Source organism: Budorcas taxicolor, chromosome 8, assembly GCF_023091745.1.
Source record: "Budorcas taxicolor isolate Tak-1 chromosome 8, Takin1.1, whole genome shotgun sequence".
In the NCBI taxonomy this organism is placed as follows: domain Eukaryota; kingdom Metazoa; phylum Chordata; class Mammalia; order Artiodactyla; family Bovidae; genus Budorcas; species Budorcas taxicolor.
Window position 1 is genome coordinate 66,755,977 of NC_068917.1, and position 16,920 is coordinate 66,772,896.

At 48.4% G+C, this 16,920-nt stretch overlaps 1 protein-coding gene across 1 annotated transcript in view; it reads left to right on the plus strand.

The window, feature by feature from the left end:
- The window catches only part of COL15A1 (collagen type XV alpha 1 chain), a 101,835-nt gene that overhangs the window by 30,459 nt on the left and 54,456 nt on the right, over positions 1–16,920 (plus strand). Inside the window, exons 3-7 of the mRNA XM_052644510.1 lie at positions 2,976–3,523; positions 5,160–5,234; positions 6,742–6,822; positions 11,908–12,055; positions 15,433–15,542. Coding sequence (XP_052500470.1) covers positions 2,976–3,523; positions 5,160–5,234; positions 6,742–6,822; positions 11,908–12,055; positions 15,433–15,542 — 962 coding nt within the window. The remainder of the gene's footprint in view (positions 1–2,975; positions 3,524–5,159; positions 5,235–6,741; positions 6,823–11,907; positions 12,056–15,432; positions 15,543–16,920) is intronic.

Here is a 16,920-nt window from a genome sequence, read left to right on the forward strand (position 1 = left end):
ATTGAGAATCAGATCTGTTTATAATTGCCAAACCCCTTCCCTCTTTTAACCTCAGTTTTGCCTTCTTTCTGTAGACTGAAGAGGTTGAATTTCATTTATTTGTTCTTTTTTTTTCATTCATTCATTCCTCAGCACTGAGCTGGATGCGGGAACGTAGAGATGAATGGTGTGGTCCAATGGAGAGAGAGACAAGTGACCCAACAGTGACCTGCAGTGTACAGGGGTGAAAGTGGGGGACCCTAGTGTGTTTTGAAGGAGGAGGATGTGGGTCAGGAGGTGAAACAAGGGATTTCCGGGGGGCGGGAGAATGAGGAGTTATTCTGGTAAAAATAGCCAGTGGGATGAGGTGGCGGAGGGAAGAACATTTGACAGAGGGGAGAGGACCTGCAATGGCCTGGGGCACTGGAGGAACATCATCAGGCATGCTGGGGAGTCAGAGTGCTGCCGGGTCTAGACTGAGAGGGCTGTCCAGCCAGGTGCCCAGGCTGCTGGGACCCTGAGAGCACAGATGACCAGAGAAGCCATCTCATCACGGCCTCAACGTGACCAGACTTGCCCTTTTGCTGAAGATGCAATTATCACTTTCTTTAGTGTGCAATATTTGCCATGACAGTTTTTAACAAAGAATACTACAAGGAATACTTCCGAATATCACCTAGTTTAAGAAATAACATCATCGCTGTAGTTGAAAAGCCCCATGGACTGCTCCCCAAATCTCACCTCTGTACCTCTCCTAAATGTTGGCAGGAACATGCTTCTGGTGGGTATGTAAAATAGCACAGTTGCATCTTAATGATAATTAAGATAATAACTGCATCAAAAAGAAATGATAATGATAGCATGTGATGTGGGCGTTAACTAATGCTAGAGTGGTAATCATATTGCAATATACAAGGGTATCAGATCAACACTTTGTTCACCTTAAACTTATACAATGTTATTTGTTGGTTATAGATCAGGTTTTTCTAAAATGGCACAGTTGCTTAAGAGAGCAATTTAGCCATACTCAGTGAAGTTACAGGTGCAAATGTCCATATCACTGAATAATTCCGCCCCTAAGTGGTGGACTCACTCGCACAGGTAGGCACAAGGAGATGTGAATAAGAAAGTCCGTAGCAGCAGTGGTTGTAATAGTGATGGGAAACCTCACTTTCCGTCAGCAGAAAGATGACGTAATCCGCAGCGACTTATTTATACATAGGATACTGCTATGAAAACATGAGACTTGGAGCCACACTCAACAGGGAGAAATCATAAAAATACAATGTTGAGTGGGGAAAAAAAGTTCCAGAATACATGCAGCCTGCCAACACTTATATGAGATTAGGAGACAGGCGCTGCAGTGCTGCGTTCTGTTAGAGACATACTCATGTAGTAAACACACAATGGCATGCATGGGGATGATAGACACCAGACCCCTAGAGTGGCTGCCTCTGGGGAATGGGCAGGGGGACAGGATCAGAGAGTTCCTGAGAGCTTTGGTTGAGTTGATATTTCCTTTCTTAAGTGGGGTGCTGGGCCCATGCCTATTCCTCATGTTATTCTTGTCTTAAAAATGTTCATAATATATTTTACATAGCCCAGAGTTTCCCCAAATTACCATCTCAATGTGTAATCAATCTAACCAGATTAAATAAAATGACAATCTTACATTCCGTTTTTCAAACATTGCTTTTTCAAAATCCAGTTTGTGTCTGTTGTCCATCTGCAGGGTTCCTGTCCGCCTCTCCCTGGGACCTGCATTCTTATCTCCTCGCTTTCGGTGCATGTGGGTGCAGGTCACTGCAAGCCAGCCTGCAGCCTTCTCCCAGGGAATAGTGGTTGGGTGGCTCAAGTCTCATGAGCCTAAGTCCTCTTCAGGCCACCACAATGGAGCCCTGTATTTCTCCCGGCAAGGGGTGGTGGTTAAGAGCCTTTTTAGTCAGATGCTCTGGCTTTGGACCTCTGATGGGCTTACTTTGGGCAAATTTTTTACCTTCTCTAAGTTCTCTCTGGGGCTTCCCAGGTGGCACTAGTGGTAAAGAATCCACCTACCAATCCAGGTGATGCGGTTTCAATCCCTGGGTTCAGAAGATGCCCTGGAGGAGGAAATGGCAACCCACTCCAGTGTTCTTGCCTGGAGGATGCCATGGACAGGGGAGCCTGGTGGGCTACCGTCCATGGGGTTGCAGTGGGGCACAACTGAGCAACTGAACACACACACACAAGTTCTCTCAGGAACAGAATGGGATAATAGTAGCTATCCTCATAGCGTTGTGAGGAGTAAATGAACTAACGTAGGTGAAGAGCTTAGAGCCTGCTAAAAATGAGAGATCAGGGAATGTGGCTGATGCTGTCATAATGATGACAATGACAAAAGGGAGTTGACAATGCATGACAATGATGCAAATTTCAGTTGTCCTAAGGTCTGGGACCACTTCGTTTTGTCCCAGCTTTTCCCTCACATCCTGAGGCACTTGAACAGTAGACCTCACTCAAAACACAACAAAACAAACCTGCCCACTTTTACAGAGAGAAAGGGGGGAAATCCCTATGTTGATGTGGGGGAACATTGTAGAAATATTCTAGAAATATTCTTATACGTTTTCCAAACTGCTGATCATGACTTGTTTGTGGGTAATGAAATCAATTTAGTAGGTTGTTTCCAGTATGTTTTTAATAAAATAGAAGAGACAAAGAATTGTTAAATGGAAAGGAAAACATCATAGTGCCTGGTGAGTATTAAAAGTAAATTATGTTTTATGAAACATCTGTTTCAGGGTTACAGATATATATTTGTCTAACGTGCATATTGGGTGGCCATGCAAATATATTTCTTATTATGGGTCATTGTCAAAAAAGTTTGACAAACAATAATTAAGACGCTGCAGTGGGGTTCTTGAAGGATCCAATCTCATTTCCGGAGTATATTTCCTCATTTCCAAGCAGAGAGGAATCTATGTGTGAAGCATGGCCTCTTCTCTCCCTCCCTGCAGAATCAGCTTCCCGGGGCCCCCTGGACCTCACAGAGCTCATCGGCGTCCCGCTGCCCTCCTCTGTGTCCTTTGTCGCTGGCTATGGTGGCTTCCCAGCCTACAGCTTTGGGCCTGGTGCCAACGTCGGCCGCCCGGCCAGGACCCTCATCCCATCCACCTTCTTCAGGGACTTCGCCATCAGCGTGAGGGTGAAGCCCAGCAGCCCCCGAGGTGGTGTGCTCTTTGCTGTCACGGACGCCTTCCAGAAGGTCATCTACCTGGGCCTGCGGCTCTCAGGCGTGGAGGACGGCCGGCAGCGGGTCATCCTCTACTACACGGAGCCTAGTTCCCAGGTGTCCCATGAGGCCGCCGCCTTCCTGGTGCCCGTGATGACCCACAAGTGGAACTACTTTGCTGTGGTCATCCAGGGCGAGGAAGTGACCCTCCTCGTGGACTGTGAGGAGCATGGCCGCGTCCCCTTTCCGAGATCCTCCCAGGCCTTGACCTTCGAGTCCAGTGCGGGAATCTTTGTGGGCAATGCAGGAGCTACGGGGCTGGAGAGATTCACTGTGAGTTCAAGTCTTGCAGACGAGGAGGCTGCTGGACACTGCAGCAAACACAAGCTCTGTTCTTATTATCATTTTATCCTTCTGTCCTCAAAGAGGCATGCATGCTAGTGGGACGAAAGCTAGTCTCGAGACTCAGAACTTAGATTCTATTCCTGAGTTTTCAGTGTAGCCTGATGATTTTAAACAGCAGCTGAATTCTCTGATTCTCTGTGTTTTCTTATCTGTGAGTGGGGATTAGAAAACTTAGTCTATAGGGTTGTGGAATCATGTGAGCTAGCCTTTGTGAAAGCACTTTGTCTGTTTTTAGGCCTTATAAAAAGGGTAAGGTTTGTAATATCTTTCAGTGATTTTATCTTTGGAAAAAGGTGACAGCTGCATATAATTTCTGCAAAGGTGGAAGAGCTGAGATGAGAAAGTGTGAGGTAGTTGCTCTCTCTCCGTTGGGACAATGTGCCTTGAAAAAATATCACAAGACTGATTTTCCTGTCAAAGTGGATTTTTATGAATGAGCCATTCTAAAGCAAATCCCAAGTTATTGTAGTCATTCTTTTAGTCACCACTATTCTTACTGGGTTGGGAGGATCCCTTGGAGGAGGGAGCGGCTACCCACTCCAGTATTCTGGCCTGGAGAATTCCATGGGTTTGGAAAGAGTCGGGCAAGACTAAGCAACTTTCACTTTGATTCTTACTGCTGCTGCTGCTAAGTCGCTTCAGTCGTGTCCGACTCTGTGCGACCCCATAGACGGCAGCCCACCAGGCTCCTCCGTCCCTGGGATTCTCCAGGCAAGAACACTGGAGTGGGTTGCCATGTCCTTCTCCAGTGCATGAAAGTGAAGAGTGAAAGTGATTCTTGCTGATACCTTCCCAATTGACTCAAGACAGGACTGGGCTGGAGTTTGGGTTTATCTGTACTACAGTGGAATATGGATTTTAAGAAGGTAGAATCCAATGAACAGTTCTGAAACTCTCACCTGGAGATGGGCTTCCCTGGTAGCTCAGATGGTAAAGAATCTGCCCACAATGCAGGAGACCCAAGTTCAATCCCTGGCTCAGGAAGATCCCCTGGAGAGGGAATGGCACCCCACTCTAGTATTCTTGCCTGGAGAATTCCATGGACAGAGGAGCCTGGCAGGCTACAGTCCATGGGGTCACAAAGAGTTGGACACAACTGAGTGACTAACACCACCACCACATATGCAGAATGGGCTGTTGGGAGTAGGGAGTGGAGGCAGAGTGGAGGCAGAGAGCCTGGCTGACAGCTACTCTGGGGACAAGTCCTTCCAGCTGGGAAGCTTTGAGCCATGGGGGAGAGAAACTTGCTGGTGGGGGAGGCGTGTACTTTAGGGTTCATTGCTGACAAGTTAGGGACCTGGGGACCTGTTAGGAGGCTGCTGTTATTCTGCACTTTGAATACTGAGCTCTCCAAGGACCTCTCTGGTTAGTGGGGCTCATTTTACATTGTCCCAGGGAGAGTGCCCTTTAATGAGAGCAGGCCTGGAGATGGCATGGTTTTCTTTTCATGGCCTCGGGCAGCCCTTCTCACTCCTGTCCTTTCACTGGTTCTGCTCTGTATAAAAACAGTCTGTGTCCCAGTGGGGCTGTAAACGTGGCCTCTGACCCCTCTGCTTTCCTCTAGGGTTCCATACAGCAGCTCATCATCCACCCTGACCCCAGGACTCCCGAGGAGATGTGCGAAGCTGAAGAATCCTCGGTGAGTCCCCCCACTTCTCCCTATCACCCCCACAGTGGGCCCTGAAGCCCCAGCAGCCAGAGAAGGGCCCGGCACCCAAGCAGTTTTTCACCCCAAACGTCATGGAATCTCTGAAATCCCTTATCTTGGCAAGCTCTGCATCAAGTCCTATTTTGAGCTTTTTGGCTTTGTTATTATTTTTGAGAACTTCAGCCATGTCTTTGGTGTATGGTGGAGGATTGGTGAGGTGGGGCAGGGGGGCGGGGGGAGTTGTGTTTCTTCTAAGGTGTTAGGTTCTTCCATGGCTGTGCCAGTCACTGGCCTGGTTTCCAGACTTCCTGCCAAGAAAGGGTGTCAAGATTCTAAAATAAAAGTTAAAGCTCCAAGATATTCTGAATGTAAATTCTTATAAAAACAAACCTAAATTTAGCTTTTATGCTTGGCAAATGAATCAGTTCCTCAAAAGGGGGTGGTGAGCAGGGAAAGAAAGATGGGTTCTTTTCCCTCTTCCTCCCTCCTCCCTCTCCCTCCAGGATTGACTGAGTACCTGCAAGGTGACAGACCTGGGGAGATGCTGGAGATAAAGAGATGAACTGGGGATTGTCGGCATCCTCACAATGCTCAGACATGTCCAAAAGCAGTGATAGAGCTGAGTGTAATTGGTCCTCAGACCCAAATTCTACAAGTCAGGCGGGGGCAGGAAGGTGGAAGAGGAAGAATAGGAAGCCGGTCAGGAAGGAACTGATACCTGGTCAGTGACAAGCAAGAGTCAGCCAGATGAAGAAGAAAAGGTAGAAGGAAAGTCATAGGCCAGCAGAGCATGGCGTATTCGCAGACCTTCAGATCCTCTGTCTGTCAGCCCCAAAGCTAAGCATAAACTGCTTTCATTCATTCAGTAAAAAAATGCTGCCAGTGTAGTTGGAAAGCCAGCCCCTCAGAGGTAGAACTTGGCCCTGGGAGAATATTTGCTCTCCTCGAGTCCATGATTCCAGCCTGGCATTCCCATGATGCTGAGAGAAGGGAAAACTTGTGTGTGTATATTGCTTCATCTCCATGGTGCTATTAATACTGAACAAACAGAAACAATCCAAGGGTCCACAAGCAGGTTACAAAATCATGGCACACGGTGTCCTGGCTGCCATCAGGGGGCTAACTGTGAAGACTAGGTAACAAGGGGAGGATGTTCTTCAAAGGTAGTGGTTCCCAGTGAGAAATTCTGGTGACAGTCACCACAGAGGGAGTGCCTTTTGATCAAGATAGGAGGGCACTTGGGCAAAATGTAAGTAGGTATGTTGGAGAGACTACATTGATTGTACTTTTTGTTTGTTTGTTTTGAGCAATAAAGTGTGGAAGGAGCCAAAAAGAATAGCTAAATCACATGCTTTCCCCTTCATCCCACTTTCTCTATACACCTCCATCTACTTCTTTCCTTTCACATGTACCCTGTTTCTCCATAGGAGTCTGTTTCTATGACTCCCCAGTTGTAAACTTTTCTCCCCCTCTGCCCACATGATTTGTCTCCACACAGGCATCTGGAGAGACCAGCGGGCTCCAGGAGACGGATGGAGTAGCTGAGATCTTGGAAGCGGTCACCTACACTCAAGCCCCAGTGAGTACTGGGCACTGTGCTGTGCCATCTCGGTCAGCTTTTAGAGGGCTAGGCATTGTCCCAAAGGACCCAGAGTCTTGGTCTGAAGTCTCTGTCCTCAGATCTGTGACTTCATTCGACAGCTCGCCTGGGGAAGTCAGGAAAATACTGGCCAGTGGACATTTTGCAAAATCCTCAGTGTAGGGGACTTCCCTGGTGGCTCAGAGGTTAAAGCGTCTGCCTCCAATATGGGAGACCCAGGTTTGATCCGTGGGTCGGGAAGATCCCCTGGAGAAGGGAATGGTAACCCACTCTAGTATTCATGCCTGGAGAATCCCATAGACGGAGAAGCCTGGTAGGCTACAGTCCACAGGGTCGCAAAGAGTTGGACACGACTGAGCGACTTCACTTCACTCATTGTAGGGGAACGCCAATACCCAGGTGCCACCCTGTGCTGTGACCAGGGGAGGGCTTTCCAAAGGCGAACTCTCCTCCATCGCCTCCCAGCTGTGTGAGCTTAGGTGACTTACTCAGCCTCTCTGAGCCTCAGCCCCTCTTCCACCAAACAATAATCAGAGTGCTATCTTGTGAGGTCCTTGCGAGGTCCGATGAGGCTGTGCAAGGGAAAGGTCTCGGCCCAGTGCCGGGCACAAGGGAAGTGACTGTTGTTACACTTGTTCGGGGCTTTGGCTATGAGAGGGAAGTTGGGGCCCTCACTCCTGTGAGATGCAGAGCCCTCCTAGGAGCTCATTTCTGGTCCCATGGGAAAGGCAGCCATCCTCCCAGTGGTGTGGGCCTCCTCCCTCTTGGGAATGTGCCCTGTGGCCGAGACAAGGAAGTGGTTTTGAAAGCATTGAATCAGTCTGTGAAGAGGAGCCTGTTCTAATAAAAACACCAAGGAGCCTGTTCTAATAAAAACAGCCAGCAGTGTCTGAGTCACTGAACATGGAAACCCCAGCCATCTCCTAGACTGGTCTGGCTCAGTCTATGGACACATCTCTGATGGAAGAAAGCAGGGAGCTGGAAAGAAGGCAGAGGCTATAAATCATAGACCTCCGGTGACAGAGGTGTGGGTGGGGCAGAAAGGACCAGAGTCTGTTACTGTGAGAGGGGTTTAACGATCACCTCTTCCTGTTCAGAGATGTACAGAAAACTGCCCTTGGTACTACTGAACAAACTGTGAGGTCCAAAGAAGGAAAGAGACTGGGCCTAGGGTGTGTGGCTGAGCTGAGGCTAGAGCACAAGTCCCATTATGCCCCATCCAAGGATTTGGCCATGACCTTGTGCTGCTGGCCTGGGTGGTTGGTTTTACAGGGGTGTCCCACCCCAGGACCACAGCCAATCTGGGGGTAGCTGTGATGGAGAAAGTGAAGGGTCCAAGGTTCCTGCCTGGGTGGTGACTCGGGGTAGCTGTGCCGAGCCGTGTTGCAATCCGATGAGCCCATCATTCCTTGGCCATCCCACTGGCATGTCCAGGACGTAGGGCAGCAGGGCACAGAGCCATGGTCCTCTAGGCTTTCTGATCTGATGCTGCCCCCCAGTGTACCAGTTCACAGCTAGGAGTGAGGCTGACTCGGGCAGAGAGACTAATAAGCCAAGGTGGTCCTGAGGGATGGACATGAAGTGGGGCTTAAGAGCATGGGACGCCATGGAGGTGGAGGCTGGTCAGGCACGGCTATAACCTCCTTTGCAGGGCGGTATTTTCCTTTCGTTCCCCGAGGAGGCACCGAGGTACACGGAGTGCAAAGGTTTGCCTGAGGGTGTGCAGTCTGGAGGCGGCAGAGCCGGGTTTCCAGCCTGGGTCCAGGCCACTGTCAGTCACGTCAGCCTCAAACTGGGGGACTGCCCCCTCTTTCACCCTTCCCTAGAAAACTCCCCTCCCTGGCTCCCCGCCCCAGGACGGGGGAATTTCCCTTTTGGGCTCAGACGTTCCCCTCCCTTCTCTATCTGGCTTTTCTCTTGGAATGAATCTCACTTCCCTGTCCTCACCCTTTGCAACCTGCCACCCTCTAAGATACAAACCATGACCCTCAGACTGAATCATGGGCTGCCTGAGCGGTCAGGGACTTAAAAAGCCAGCCCCTCCTCACCTCCTTCCCCATTTAGGGTAGGAGTCTCTGCTGCCCCATTCTTCCTCCTGCTAAGTCAGTGTCTGCTGACACACCTTTCCATTTCTGGAAAGTTCTGTCTTTGTTGAGTTAGAATTAATACCCTGTGGTTCTCAGCCCTGACTGTGCATCAGAGTCCTGAGTGTGTATGTATCTGTGTGTGTATGTATGTGTTTATATATAGTGTGTGTATGTATTGGGGGGGGGGGTGGGCAGAACTAGGAGACGGTCTTTAAAAAAGCCCCTTGCCTGGGCGCATGCCCAGACATTCAGATTCGTGAATGAATGGAGTGAGATCGAGGGTCTGTCTCACACAAAGCTCTGCAGAGGATTCTTCGTATCCAGGACCTCTCTTCCAGCCACACCCAAGGCTCACAGATCCCTAGCACACCCCGCCCTTTCACCCCTCGTCCATGCCTTGGGTCCTGCAGTTCCATTTGCCAGGTGGGCCCTCCCCCATCCCATCTCTACCTGGCCAGTTCCCACTCCTTCAGGGTCCAGTCCAGAGCCCCTCACTGGAGGCCACGGCCACGCTCCTCTGCTCACGTGTGGCTCTCCATCCTGTAATCTCACAGCGAGTAGTGTCTGGGTCTGTGTCTCCCGAATTGTCCAACAGTTCAAGGACAGACGCCCTTCTTATTAATTCATTTCCGTATCCCAGGGATCAGCCAAGCCATGGAACACAGTAGGGCCTCAAGAAATATGTGTTGAATGAGGGCCAGCAAACTACCATATTTTAATTTAAAATTAAAGACTCAACATTCCCATTTTGTCACAGGCCACACTGGTTCTCCATCTACACTAACCCCTGAAAACCAGCAGCAACCTGTTGGAGGCAGGACCCCTGACCCTGACCACCAAGAGTTAGCTCACCAGCTCTGCTTTGAACCCAGGCTTCATGGCTGCCTTAGTGGGAGTTTGTCTAAAGAGGTTTTTAGCTGACATGCTGGAGTAAGTGATTCCCTGTAACTCAGCATTTGCCACATTGAGTCACTAAGCTTAGCCCACCCTTTCCTGTCCTATGTTTCCTGCACGATGACCTGCCCTACCTGCCTCATCTCAAATCCCACGTCCCTTATGAACCATGTGAAGTGGCTTCCCCTGCACCCTTGGCAGGAAGAGGAGAGGAAAGGACCTGCCTGGGGCAGAGGTGCTTACTGCTCTGCTGGGTCACCATGCAGCTGCTCTTCCCAGCCTCTGCTTGGAGGGGAGCGTGTCTGTGTCCTGCTCCCACTACCCCTCCTGGTTCCTGCCTCACCAGGCTTCTTCAGTGCATCCTCCTGGTCTCCTGGCCTAAACCTCAACCCCCCAGATCCGTGCTCTCATTAACACCAGGGTGAGCTCCCTAAAGTGCACAGCTGCCTGGGTCCCCCCATCCTGATACCCAAGGGATGCTGTTTGTTGCTCCCTTACAAGCCCAGACTTCTCACCTAAGAGCCAGTCCCGTCCCTCTTGCTGCCTCCCCAGGCTTTATCCCCCTGCCACTCCTCCAGCCCTCTCCACGCTCAGGTTGTCAGGCCCTGTCAGTGCTTTGTCCCTTCTTACCTCAGTGCCTTCCTCCATTCCTGCTTTCTGAAACGGTTTATTCTTCAAGGCTCAACTTCTTGGAGCCTTCCATCCTTGCTCTCACCTTGGAAACTTTAGAGTACAGTAAACGACATCTTTTTTTTAGTACAGAAATATTCCATATTCATTATTGAAAAAACTACAAGTGCAGATGAGCAAAATCATAATTATTACCTTTAATATCAATACCCAGAGAAATCACATCTAGTGATGTGGATGATGGCTACCATTTATGGGCTCATGCTCTGGACCTGGCTCTGTACCAAGCACCTCCATGCATTTTATGCCTTTTAAGTTGTTATTATTGGCCCCATTTTATAGGGGAGAAAGCTGAGGCTCAGTAAGTTATATGACTTACTCAACATAACATAGTTAATAAGAGGAGAGTTGGGATTTGACCTGAGTTTGATTATGAGAACTGAACCATTAAATCCTAAAGTTATGGGGCCCATAAGAATCTTCCTTATTCTGATGAACCAGAGATTCATCATTTATATACTAGGTTCTGACATTAAGGACAGAGCCTTCTGTTATTAGTCAGGATAAGTAAGTGATGGTTGTGGTAAGAAATTTACCCTGAAACCTTAATGTCTTAGTTATTTCCTGTTCTTACCACAGATCCAACACTGGTTGGCAGGATCCTTCTGTTCACCCCAGTCCCTTAAGCTCAGAAAATGGTGAGACAGTCTGACCACTGATGAGCCCTGGGTCACAGGAACTCCTATTTGATTCTGGGTCTGGGGATGACCTTTGGTACCCTTTATCAGGATTTCTACCTAGGTCTCTGAACTGTTGTTTCCAACTATTGGTTTTTTTTGTTTGTTTGTTGTTTCCTAGTTGGCAAAGGTGGTTAAGATATAGGTTGGCTTTGGAAAAGCTACACAGAAACTGAAGTTTCCTAGAAAGACAACCATACCTGCCTTTTATTTTCATAGGCATGCATGATTAGTATACATCTGGGATGGGATTTAGCCAGCTTTCACTGAACACAGCCCTCTTCCCCATTGCTCCCTCTCTTCCTTCTTTCTTCCCACTCTCCTTCCCTCCCTTCCTTTTTCCCTTCTTTTCTTCCTTCCTTCCTTCCTCCCTCCCTCCTTCTGTCTCCTCCCTCTAACACATCTTTACTGAGCACCTCCTCTGTGCTGGCCTGGGATGCAGGGATCACAGGAATGTGATCTCTGTGCTCCAAGAGCTTCATCCAAGAGTAGCAGAGTCCCACTGTTCACTGAACAAAATTTAATTACCCCAACATGCACCTTTTTCAGGGACTGGGGAAGATCAGTGATGACCCAGGTACATAATAGGCAGGATAAGGCTTTCTGGGTTTATTCATCTTTTGTGAAGATACTGTTTTCTCCAGTGATACTCACTGCCATCTTTTCTGCTCTCATGCCAAGTAAGTCCTTTTGGGTCTCATTTTTCCTCCCTGCAGTCTAAAGAAGCAAAAGTTGAACCCATACACACACCTCCAACTCCATCCCCTGCCTCTGAGGATGCAGAGATTTCCGGTGAACCTATACCTGAAGGGACCAAGGAAACTAGCAACTTGAGCGCTGACCCGCACAGCAGCCCCGAGCAAGGCAAGTCCCTGGAGTCGTTCATACTCAGTGGGTTATGTTGAGTGATGACTGAGTGATGTGTTTATGTATAGATGATGTGTGTGTGGAGCATCTCACTTGACTTTCCCTTCAACCTTGAGTAAGGAGCTGCAATCATCCTCACCTTAAAATAAGATGGAGAAGTCAAGTCATGGAGAAGTGATGTCACCCAGCGGAGATTGTACAGCTCATAAATGGCAGAGCTGGCGTTTAATCTTGATACCAAGAACTTTTAACCCCCAGACTCCATCCCTCTAGGAGGGCCTGGAGTGTGAAAAGCTTGTGATCATTGTGACTGTTTATTAAATATCTACTGTGTGCCAAGTGTTATATACTTCCTCTCCAATCCCTACAACACATCTCCTAGTTGGTAGTATTAGCCAGGATTTTACAGATGGAAAAACCGATGCTTGAAAAGGTGAGCAACGTGTCCACAGTCACACAGCTAGTGAGTGGTGGAACTGAGCCAACACTCAGGCCTGACTCCAGAATCCCTGCTCTTTCCAGCCTTGGCCACAAACTCACCGACTCTCAGAGGATCAGGCCATCTAAACTCCTGTTGGCACTTAGCGGAAACTAACGGATGGCCAGAGAATGGCAGACACCCTGGAGGTTATCAGCAAGCCTGGCCTCCTGGTTCCCCATCCGAGGCTCTCACCATTGCTCAGCCACACAGAGGAGCCCCGGCAGAAGTCCAGGATCTGACAGGTCCCCCGAGCAGCAGCTGGACACGTGCCCATAGCCTGAGATCAACCTGCGTTTTCTGCCCTTTATCAGAGGGGTAGCCATTCAAATTGAAGTAAGTTGTAACCAACACCAGAGCACCGAGATTTAGGCACAAGACCCCCCCCACACACACATTCACACGTGCAGCCCTAGAACTGGTTACACAGAAGATTTAATTACCCAGGGACGTGGTCATGGTGAACTCCGTAGGAAAAGCAGCTTTTAACACTATATGTGTGCTATGACCCTAAATTTGAGTATATGTTACTTATATCTATATATTGCCACATAGAGCTGTGTGTGTGTTTGTATGTGTGTGTGTGTTAGTATGTGTGTGTGTGTTAGAATGATATACAACAAAATGTTGTGAGTAGTTATCTCTGGGTGGCATGATTATAGGTGGTTTCCATTTTCTTTTTTCTTCTGTATTTTATAAGTCTAAAAAGATGACTTAGATGGTGAAGAATCTGCCTGCAATGCAGGAGACCCAGGTTCTGTCCCTGAGTCAGGAAGATCCCCTGGAGAAGGAAATGGCTAACAACTCTGGTGTTCTTGCCTGGAGAATCCCCTGGACAGAGGAGCTGGTGGGCTATATATAGTCCATGGGGTTGCAAAGAGTGAGACAAGCCTGAGCAACTAACACTTTTACTTTCATCAGTAAATGAATGTTATTTTAGCAAGTAAACTTGGGAAGTCTGTTCATGAGAGAAGGTATACAGTACTGAATAAAAAAAATTGTATAATAATTTAATAAAGTCACAATACCAGCAAGGAGTCAGGGTGTAGCTATGGAAAGACTGCTGGCTGAGAGTAGACACTTTGGACGAAAGCCTTGCTCAGCCACTTATTTGCTGTCTGGGCAAGCTACTCAACCTTTCCAAGCTTTGGATTCCTCCTCAGTCCACTGGGAGCATTCACAACCCCTGCCTCCCGGGTGGATGAGAGGGTTGAATGTTGCCGCTACATTCGATGCATGATACTGCCGCTGTGGGTATGGAAGTGGTTTGTGAGCTGCGGATGCTGCTCTCCAGGGGGTGATTAGGATCTCAGAGAGAGGAGCAAGGAGAGGGCAGAGGCTGCGGGGTTGGGAGGCGAGGCCTCTCCTAGACCGAGAAGTGAGTGCGTAGGAGGTGGGACCCAGTCTGAGCTCGCCTCGCAGCTCGCCTGTTCCCAGCATCTGCCAGATTCCTTCTGTGGCAGGCAGAGGCCAAGCGGAAACAGCAGAGCTGGCTAGAGATCTTTAGAGGAAGGAGCTGGACCCCGAGCCCCAACTCTGGCTAGGGAAGGCCTCCCAAGAGTTGTATTCCAAGGGTTGCTGACACCATCCCGGCACAGGACATTTGAGCCACCCTCACCTTCATCCTTCAAAGGGTGGGGAAGCAGAGGCCTGGGGTCCCTCTGGCTGCTTGCACAGCACCCTCTGGTGGCCAGAGTAGGGAGAATGAGAGAGTGACTGGCGAGGGGCTGATGACTCCAGGACACTCAGTTTTTTAAAGTGCACATGGGCACAGGTTCCCTTGAATAGTTCAGCACCTCCCTTTGACACCGTCCTTACTGCGGGATATGGCTGAGCACAGCATGTGTGTAAACGGCTGGCTTCAGGGCCCCTCCCAGCCTCTTGTGTGGGACCTTGTTCTTCCTCTGCAAAATGGGACTAATAATCACAAGGTGCTAATATGCAGATCAGAGCAGGACACATGCCGTGGGGTGACAATGGGGAGACTGAAAATGTGGGACTCCTACCTTGGTTCTGCCCACCGACTGTGAGGTGGTGGGAGGTCCTTGTAGGGAGCACCGATGGGCCAGCCAGAGGATTCCAGGAAGGAGTGCATGGCACGAGTTAGCCTGCGACCTAGCCCATAACAGGCAGGCAGTTGTGTTAGTTTAATGTCTTTTTCTTTGCTTTAGGACTCCATTTGTTTTTTAAATTGCAAAAGAAATATGTGCTTGTGGTAACAGTTCAATCAAAGCAGAGTTGTATGAACCAAAAAAAGGGTAGTTTCCTCTCCTGTCCTCTGGAGGAAACCAATATTAAGTACTGTGGTTTAGCCTAGTATGTGTGGTTTATCTGCACACACATATATGTGTATGTATCTATCTATATATTTTATATGTTATGTATAATAATATATTAATTATATATTGATGATGATATATCTAATGATAATAAAGCATGTATTCTCATACACATATTTTTTTCCTTTTACAAATATAGAACCACACTAACAATGAACATTTATCCATTGCTAACTGTATGTCAGGCACTGTCCTCAATGCTTTTCTTATGTTAGCTTAATTAATCTTTGTAACACATAATCTTCAAAATGACCCTATGAGATAGGAATTACAGTCCCTTCTTTTTAGGCAAGTCACCTGAGCCACAAGTTAAATGGCTTGCCACAGGTCACATTCCTAGTAAACGGCAGCGCTGGGTTCTCACCCTACAGTTGATGCTGGAGCCTGTAATTGAAACCACCTTGCAGTACTGCCTTTCAGCATCTGTCTTTCTGCAGTACTTTTTCCCTCTTAATTCTGTATTACGAACATCTTTTCAAGTCATAGATGAAAAGAAACCTCATTCTTTTTCACTTGCAAATTGCAGTTATTCATTGAAAAATGCCTGCTTCCTGTAGGGTCTGGTGAGATCCTGAATGACACACTGGAGACAGTTCAGACTGTGGACAGTTCCCCAGCTACAGACACTGGCTCAGGCGATGGGGCCTTCCTTCGTGTCACCGAAGAGGTGAGTGAATGGGAAATTTCATGTAAGTCAGTAGTACATTTGCTTGCTTATTTCAGACTTGATGGTGACTTGTCTTGGGCACTGCAGAAGGCTGCAAGAGTTTTAGTTGAACACCATGGAGACTGCCTCCCTCTTTCTGGTAGAGAGGAGGTGGGAGTCCCAGGGCCCGAGATGCTCCCCAAGGATGTGCCAGGACCGGGAGGAGACGCAGCTCAGGCCGGTCCTCAGACCTCTCCAGAGGCGAATACTGGGTTCTCAACACAGAACCTGACTCCCTCCTGTTGTGAAGATGCACAGCCTCTTCCTCCCTTTGAGCCCCTTCAGGACAGAATCAGATTTATTGCAGGTGTGTCCGCTGTATTGTTTGGAAATTGGCTTTTACACATCCAAAGCCAGTTGTTTAAAATGCTGGACATGGGAGGGTGCCAAATTAAAACGTATTATGTTTCTCACCTCTGTGTTAGTAGCTCAGTCGTGTCCGTCTCTGAGACCCCATGGACTGTAGCCTGCCAGGTTCCTCTGTTCTTGAAATTCTCCAGGCAAGAATACTGGAGTGGGTTGCCATTTCCTTCTCCAACTCAGAACCTTCTTACCTCTGGCCTTTGCTAAGAATGGTGTGTCAGCTCATTCCTTCCCCTATCCTGGGACGAAAATTCAAGACACTTCTCTCCCAGTCACTGTCTGGTAAACAGCCTATTTTCACAGGTATTTCCAAAATCCAGTCCAGCATAATATAAAAAATCCAATAAAAATACAGATACAACCAGGAGCCAGGCAGAGAAGGAAGTACAGGAACTTCCTGTCCATTTTCTTACTTCTTTCTCGTCTCTCTCATCACCACCCACCCCCCAGCAGCTGTTTTCAACATCTGCAGAGCCTGGCCCATCTGGAGAAAATGGCACAGTTTTATGTGGCTGGTCAGACTGTGATCTGGGCCTTTTATGGGGAAGATGTCTTATTGTTGGAATATTCTCTCATGGGGGTTTTTGTGATTCCCCAGAGGTCCTCGTGCAAGGGATCTGGGACCCAAGTCCATTTTTGACCTTTTAACTTCCTGCTGGGCTTCCACCCTCTGGTCACCCTGAACCTCTAGGGGGCCCTGTGGGTTGAGTTCATCTCAGGATGGCTTTAATGGCTCTTTTTGGAGTGGTTGTTATCATTCTATCACCAGGAAAGCAACAGCAGGACAGTTATCTCTCTGTCTCTCTGTCTTCACTCTGAGTCCAGATGGCTCCCTGCTTTTGCTTTGGTATTTCCCTAGAGGAATCAAACACCAGTCCCTTTGTCTCCCAAAGTCCAGAGACTATGTATTCTGCTTAACAAATGGTGGAGGGTGGGGGGAAGCCACAGCACACAGAAAATTGTCTCTAGAGGAATC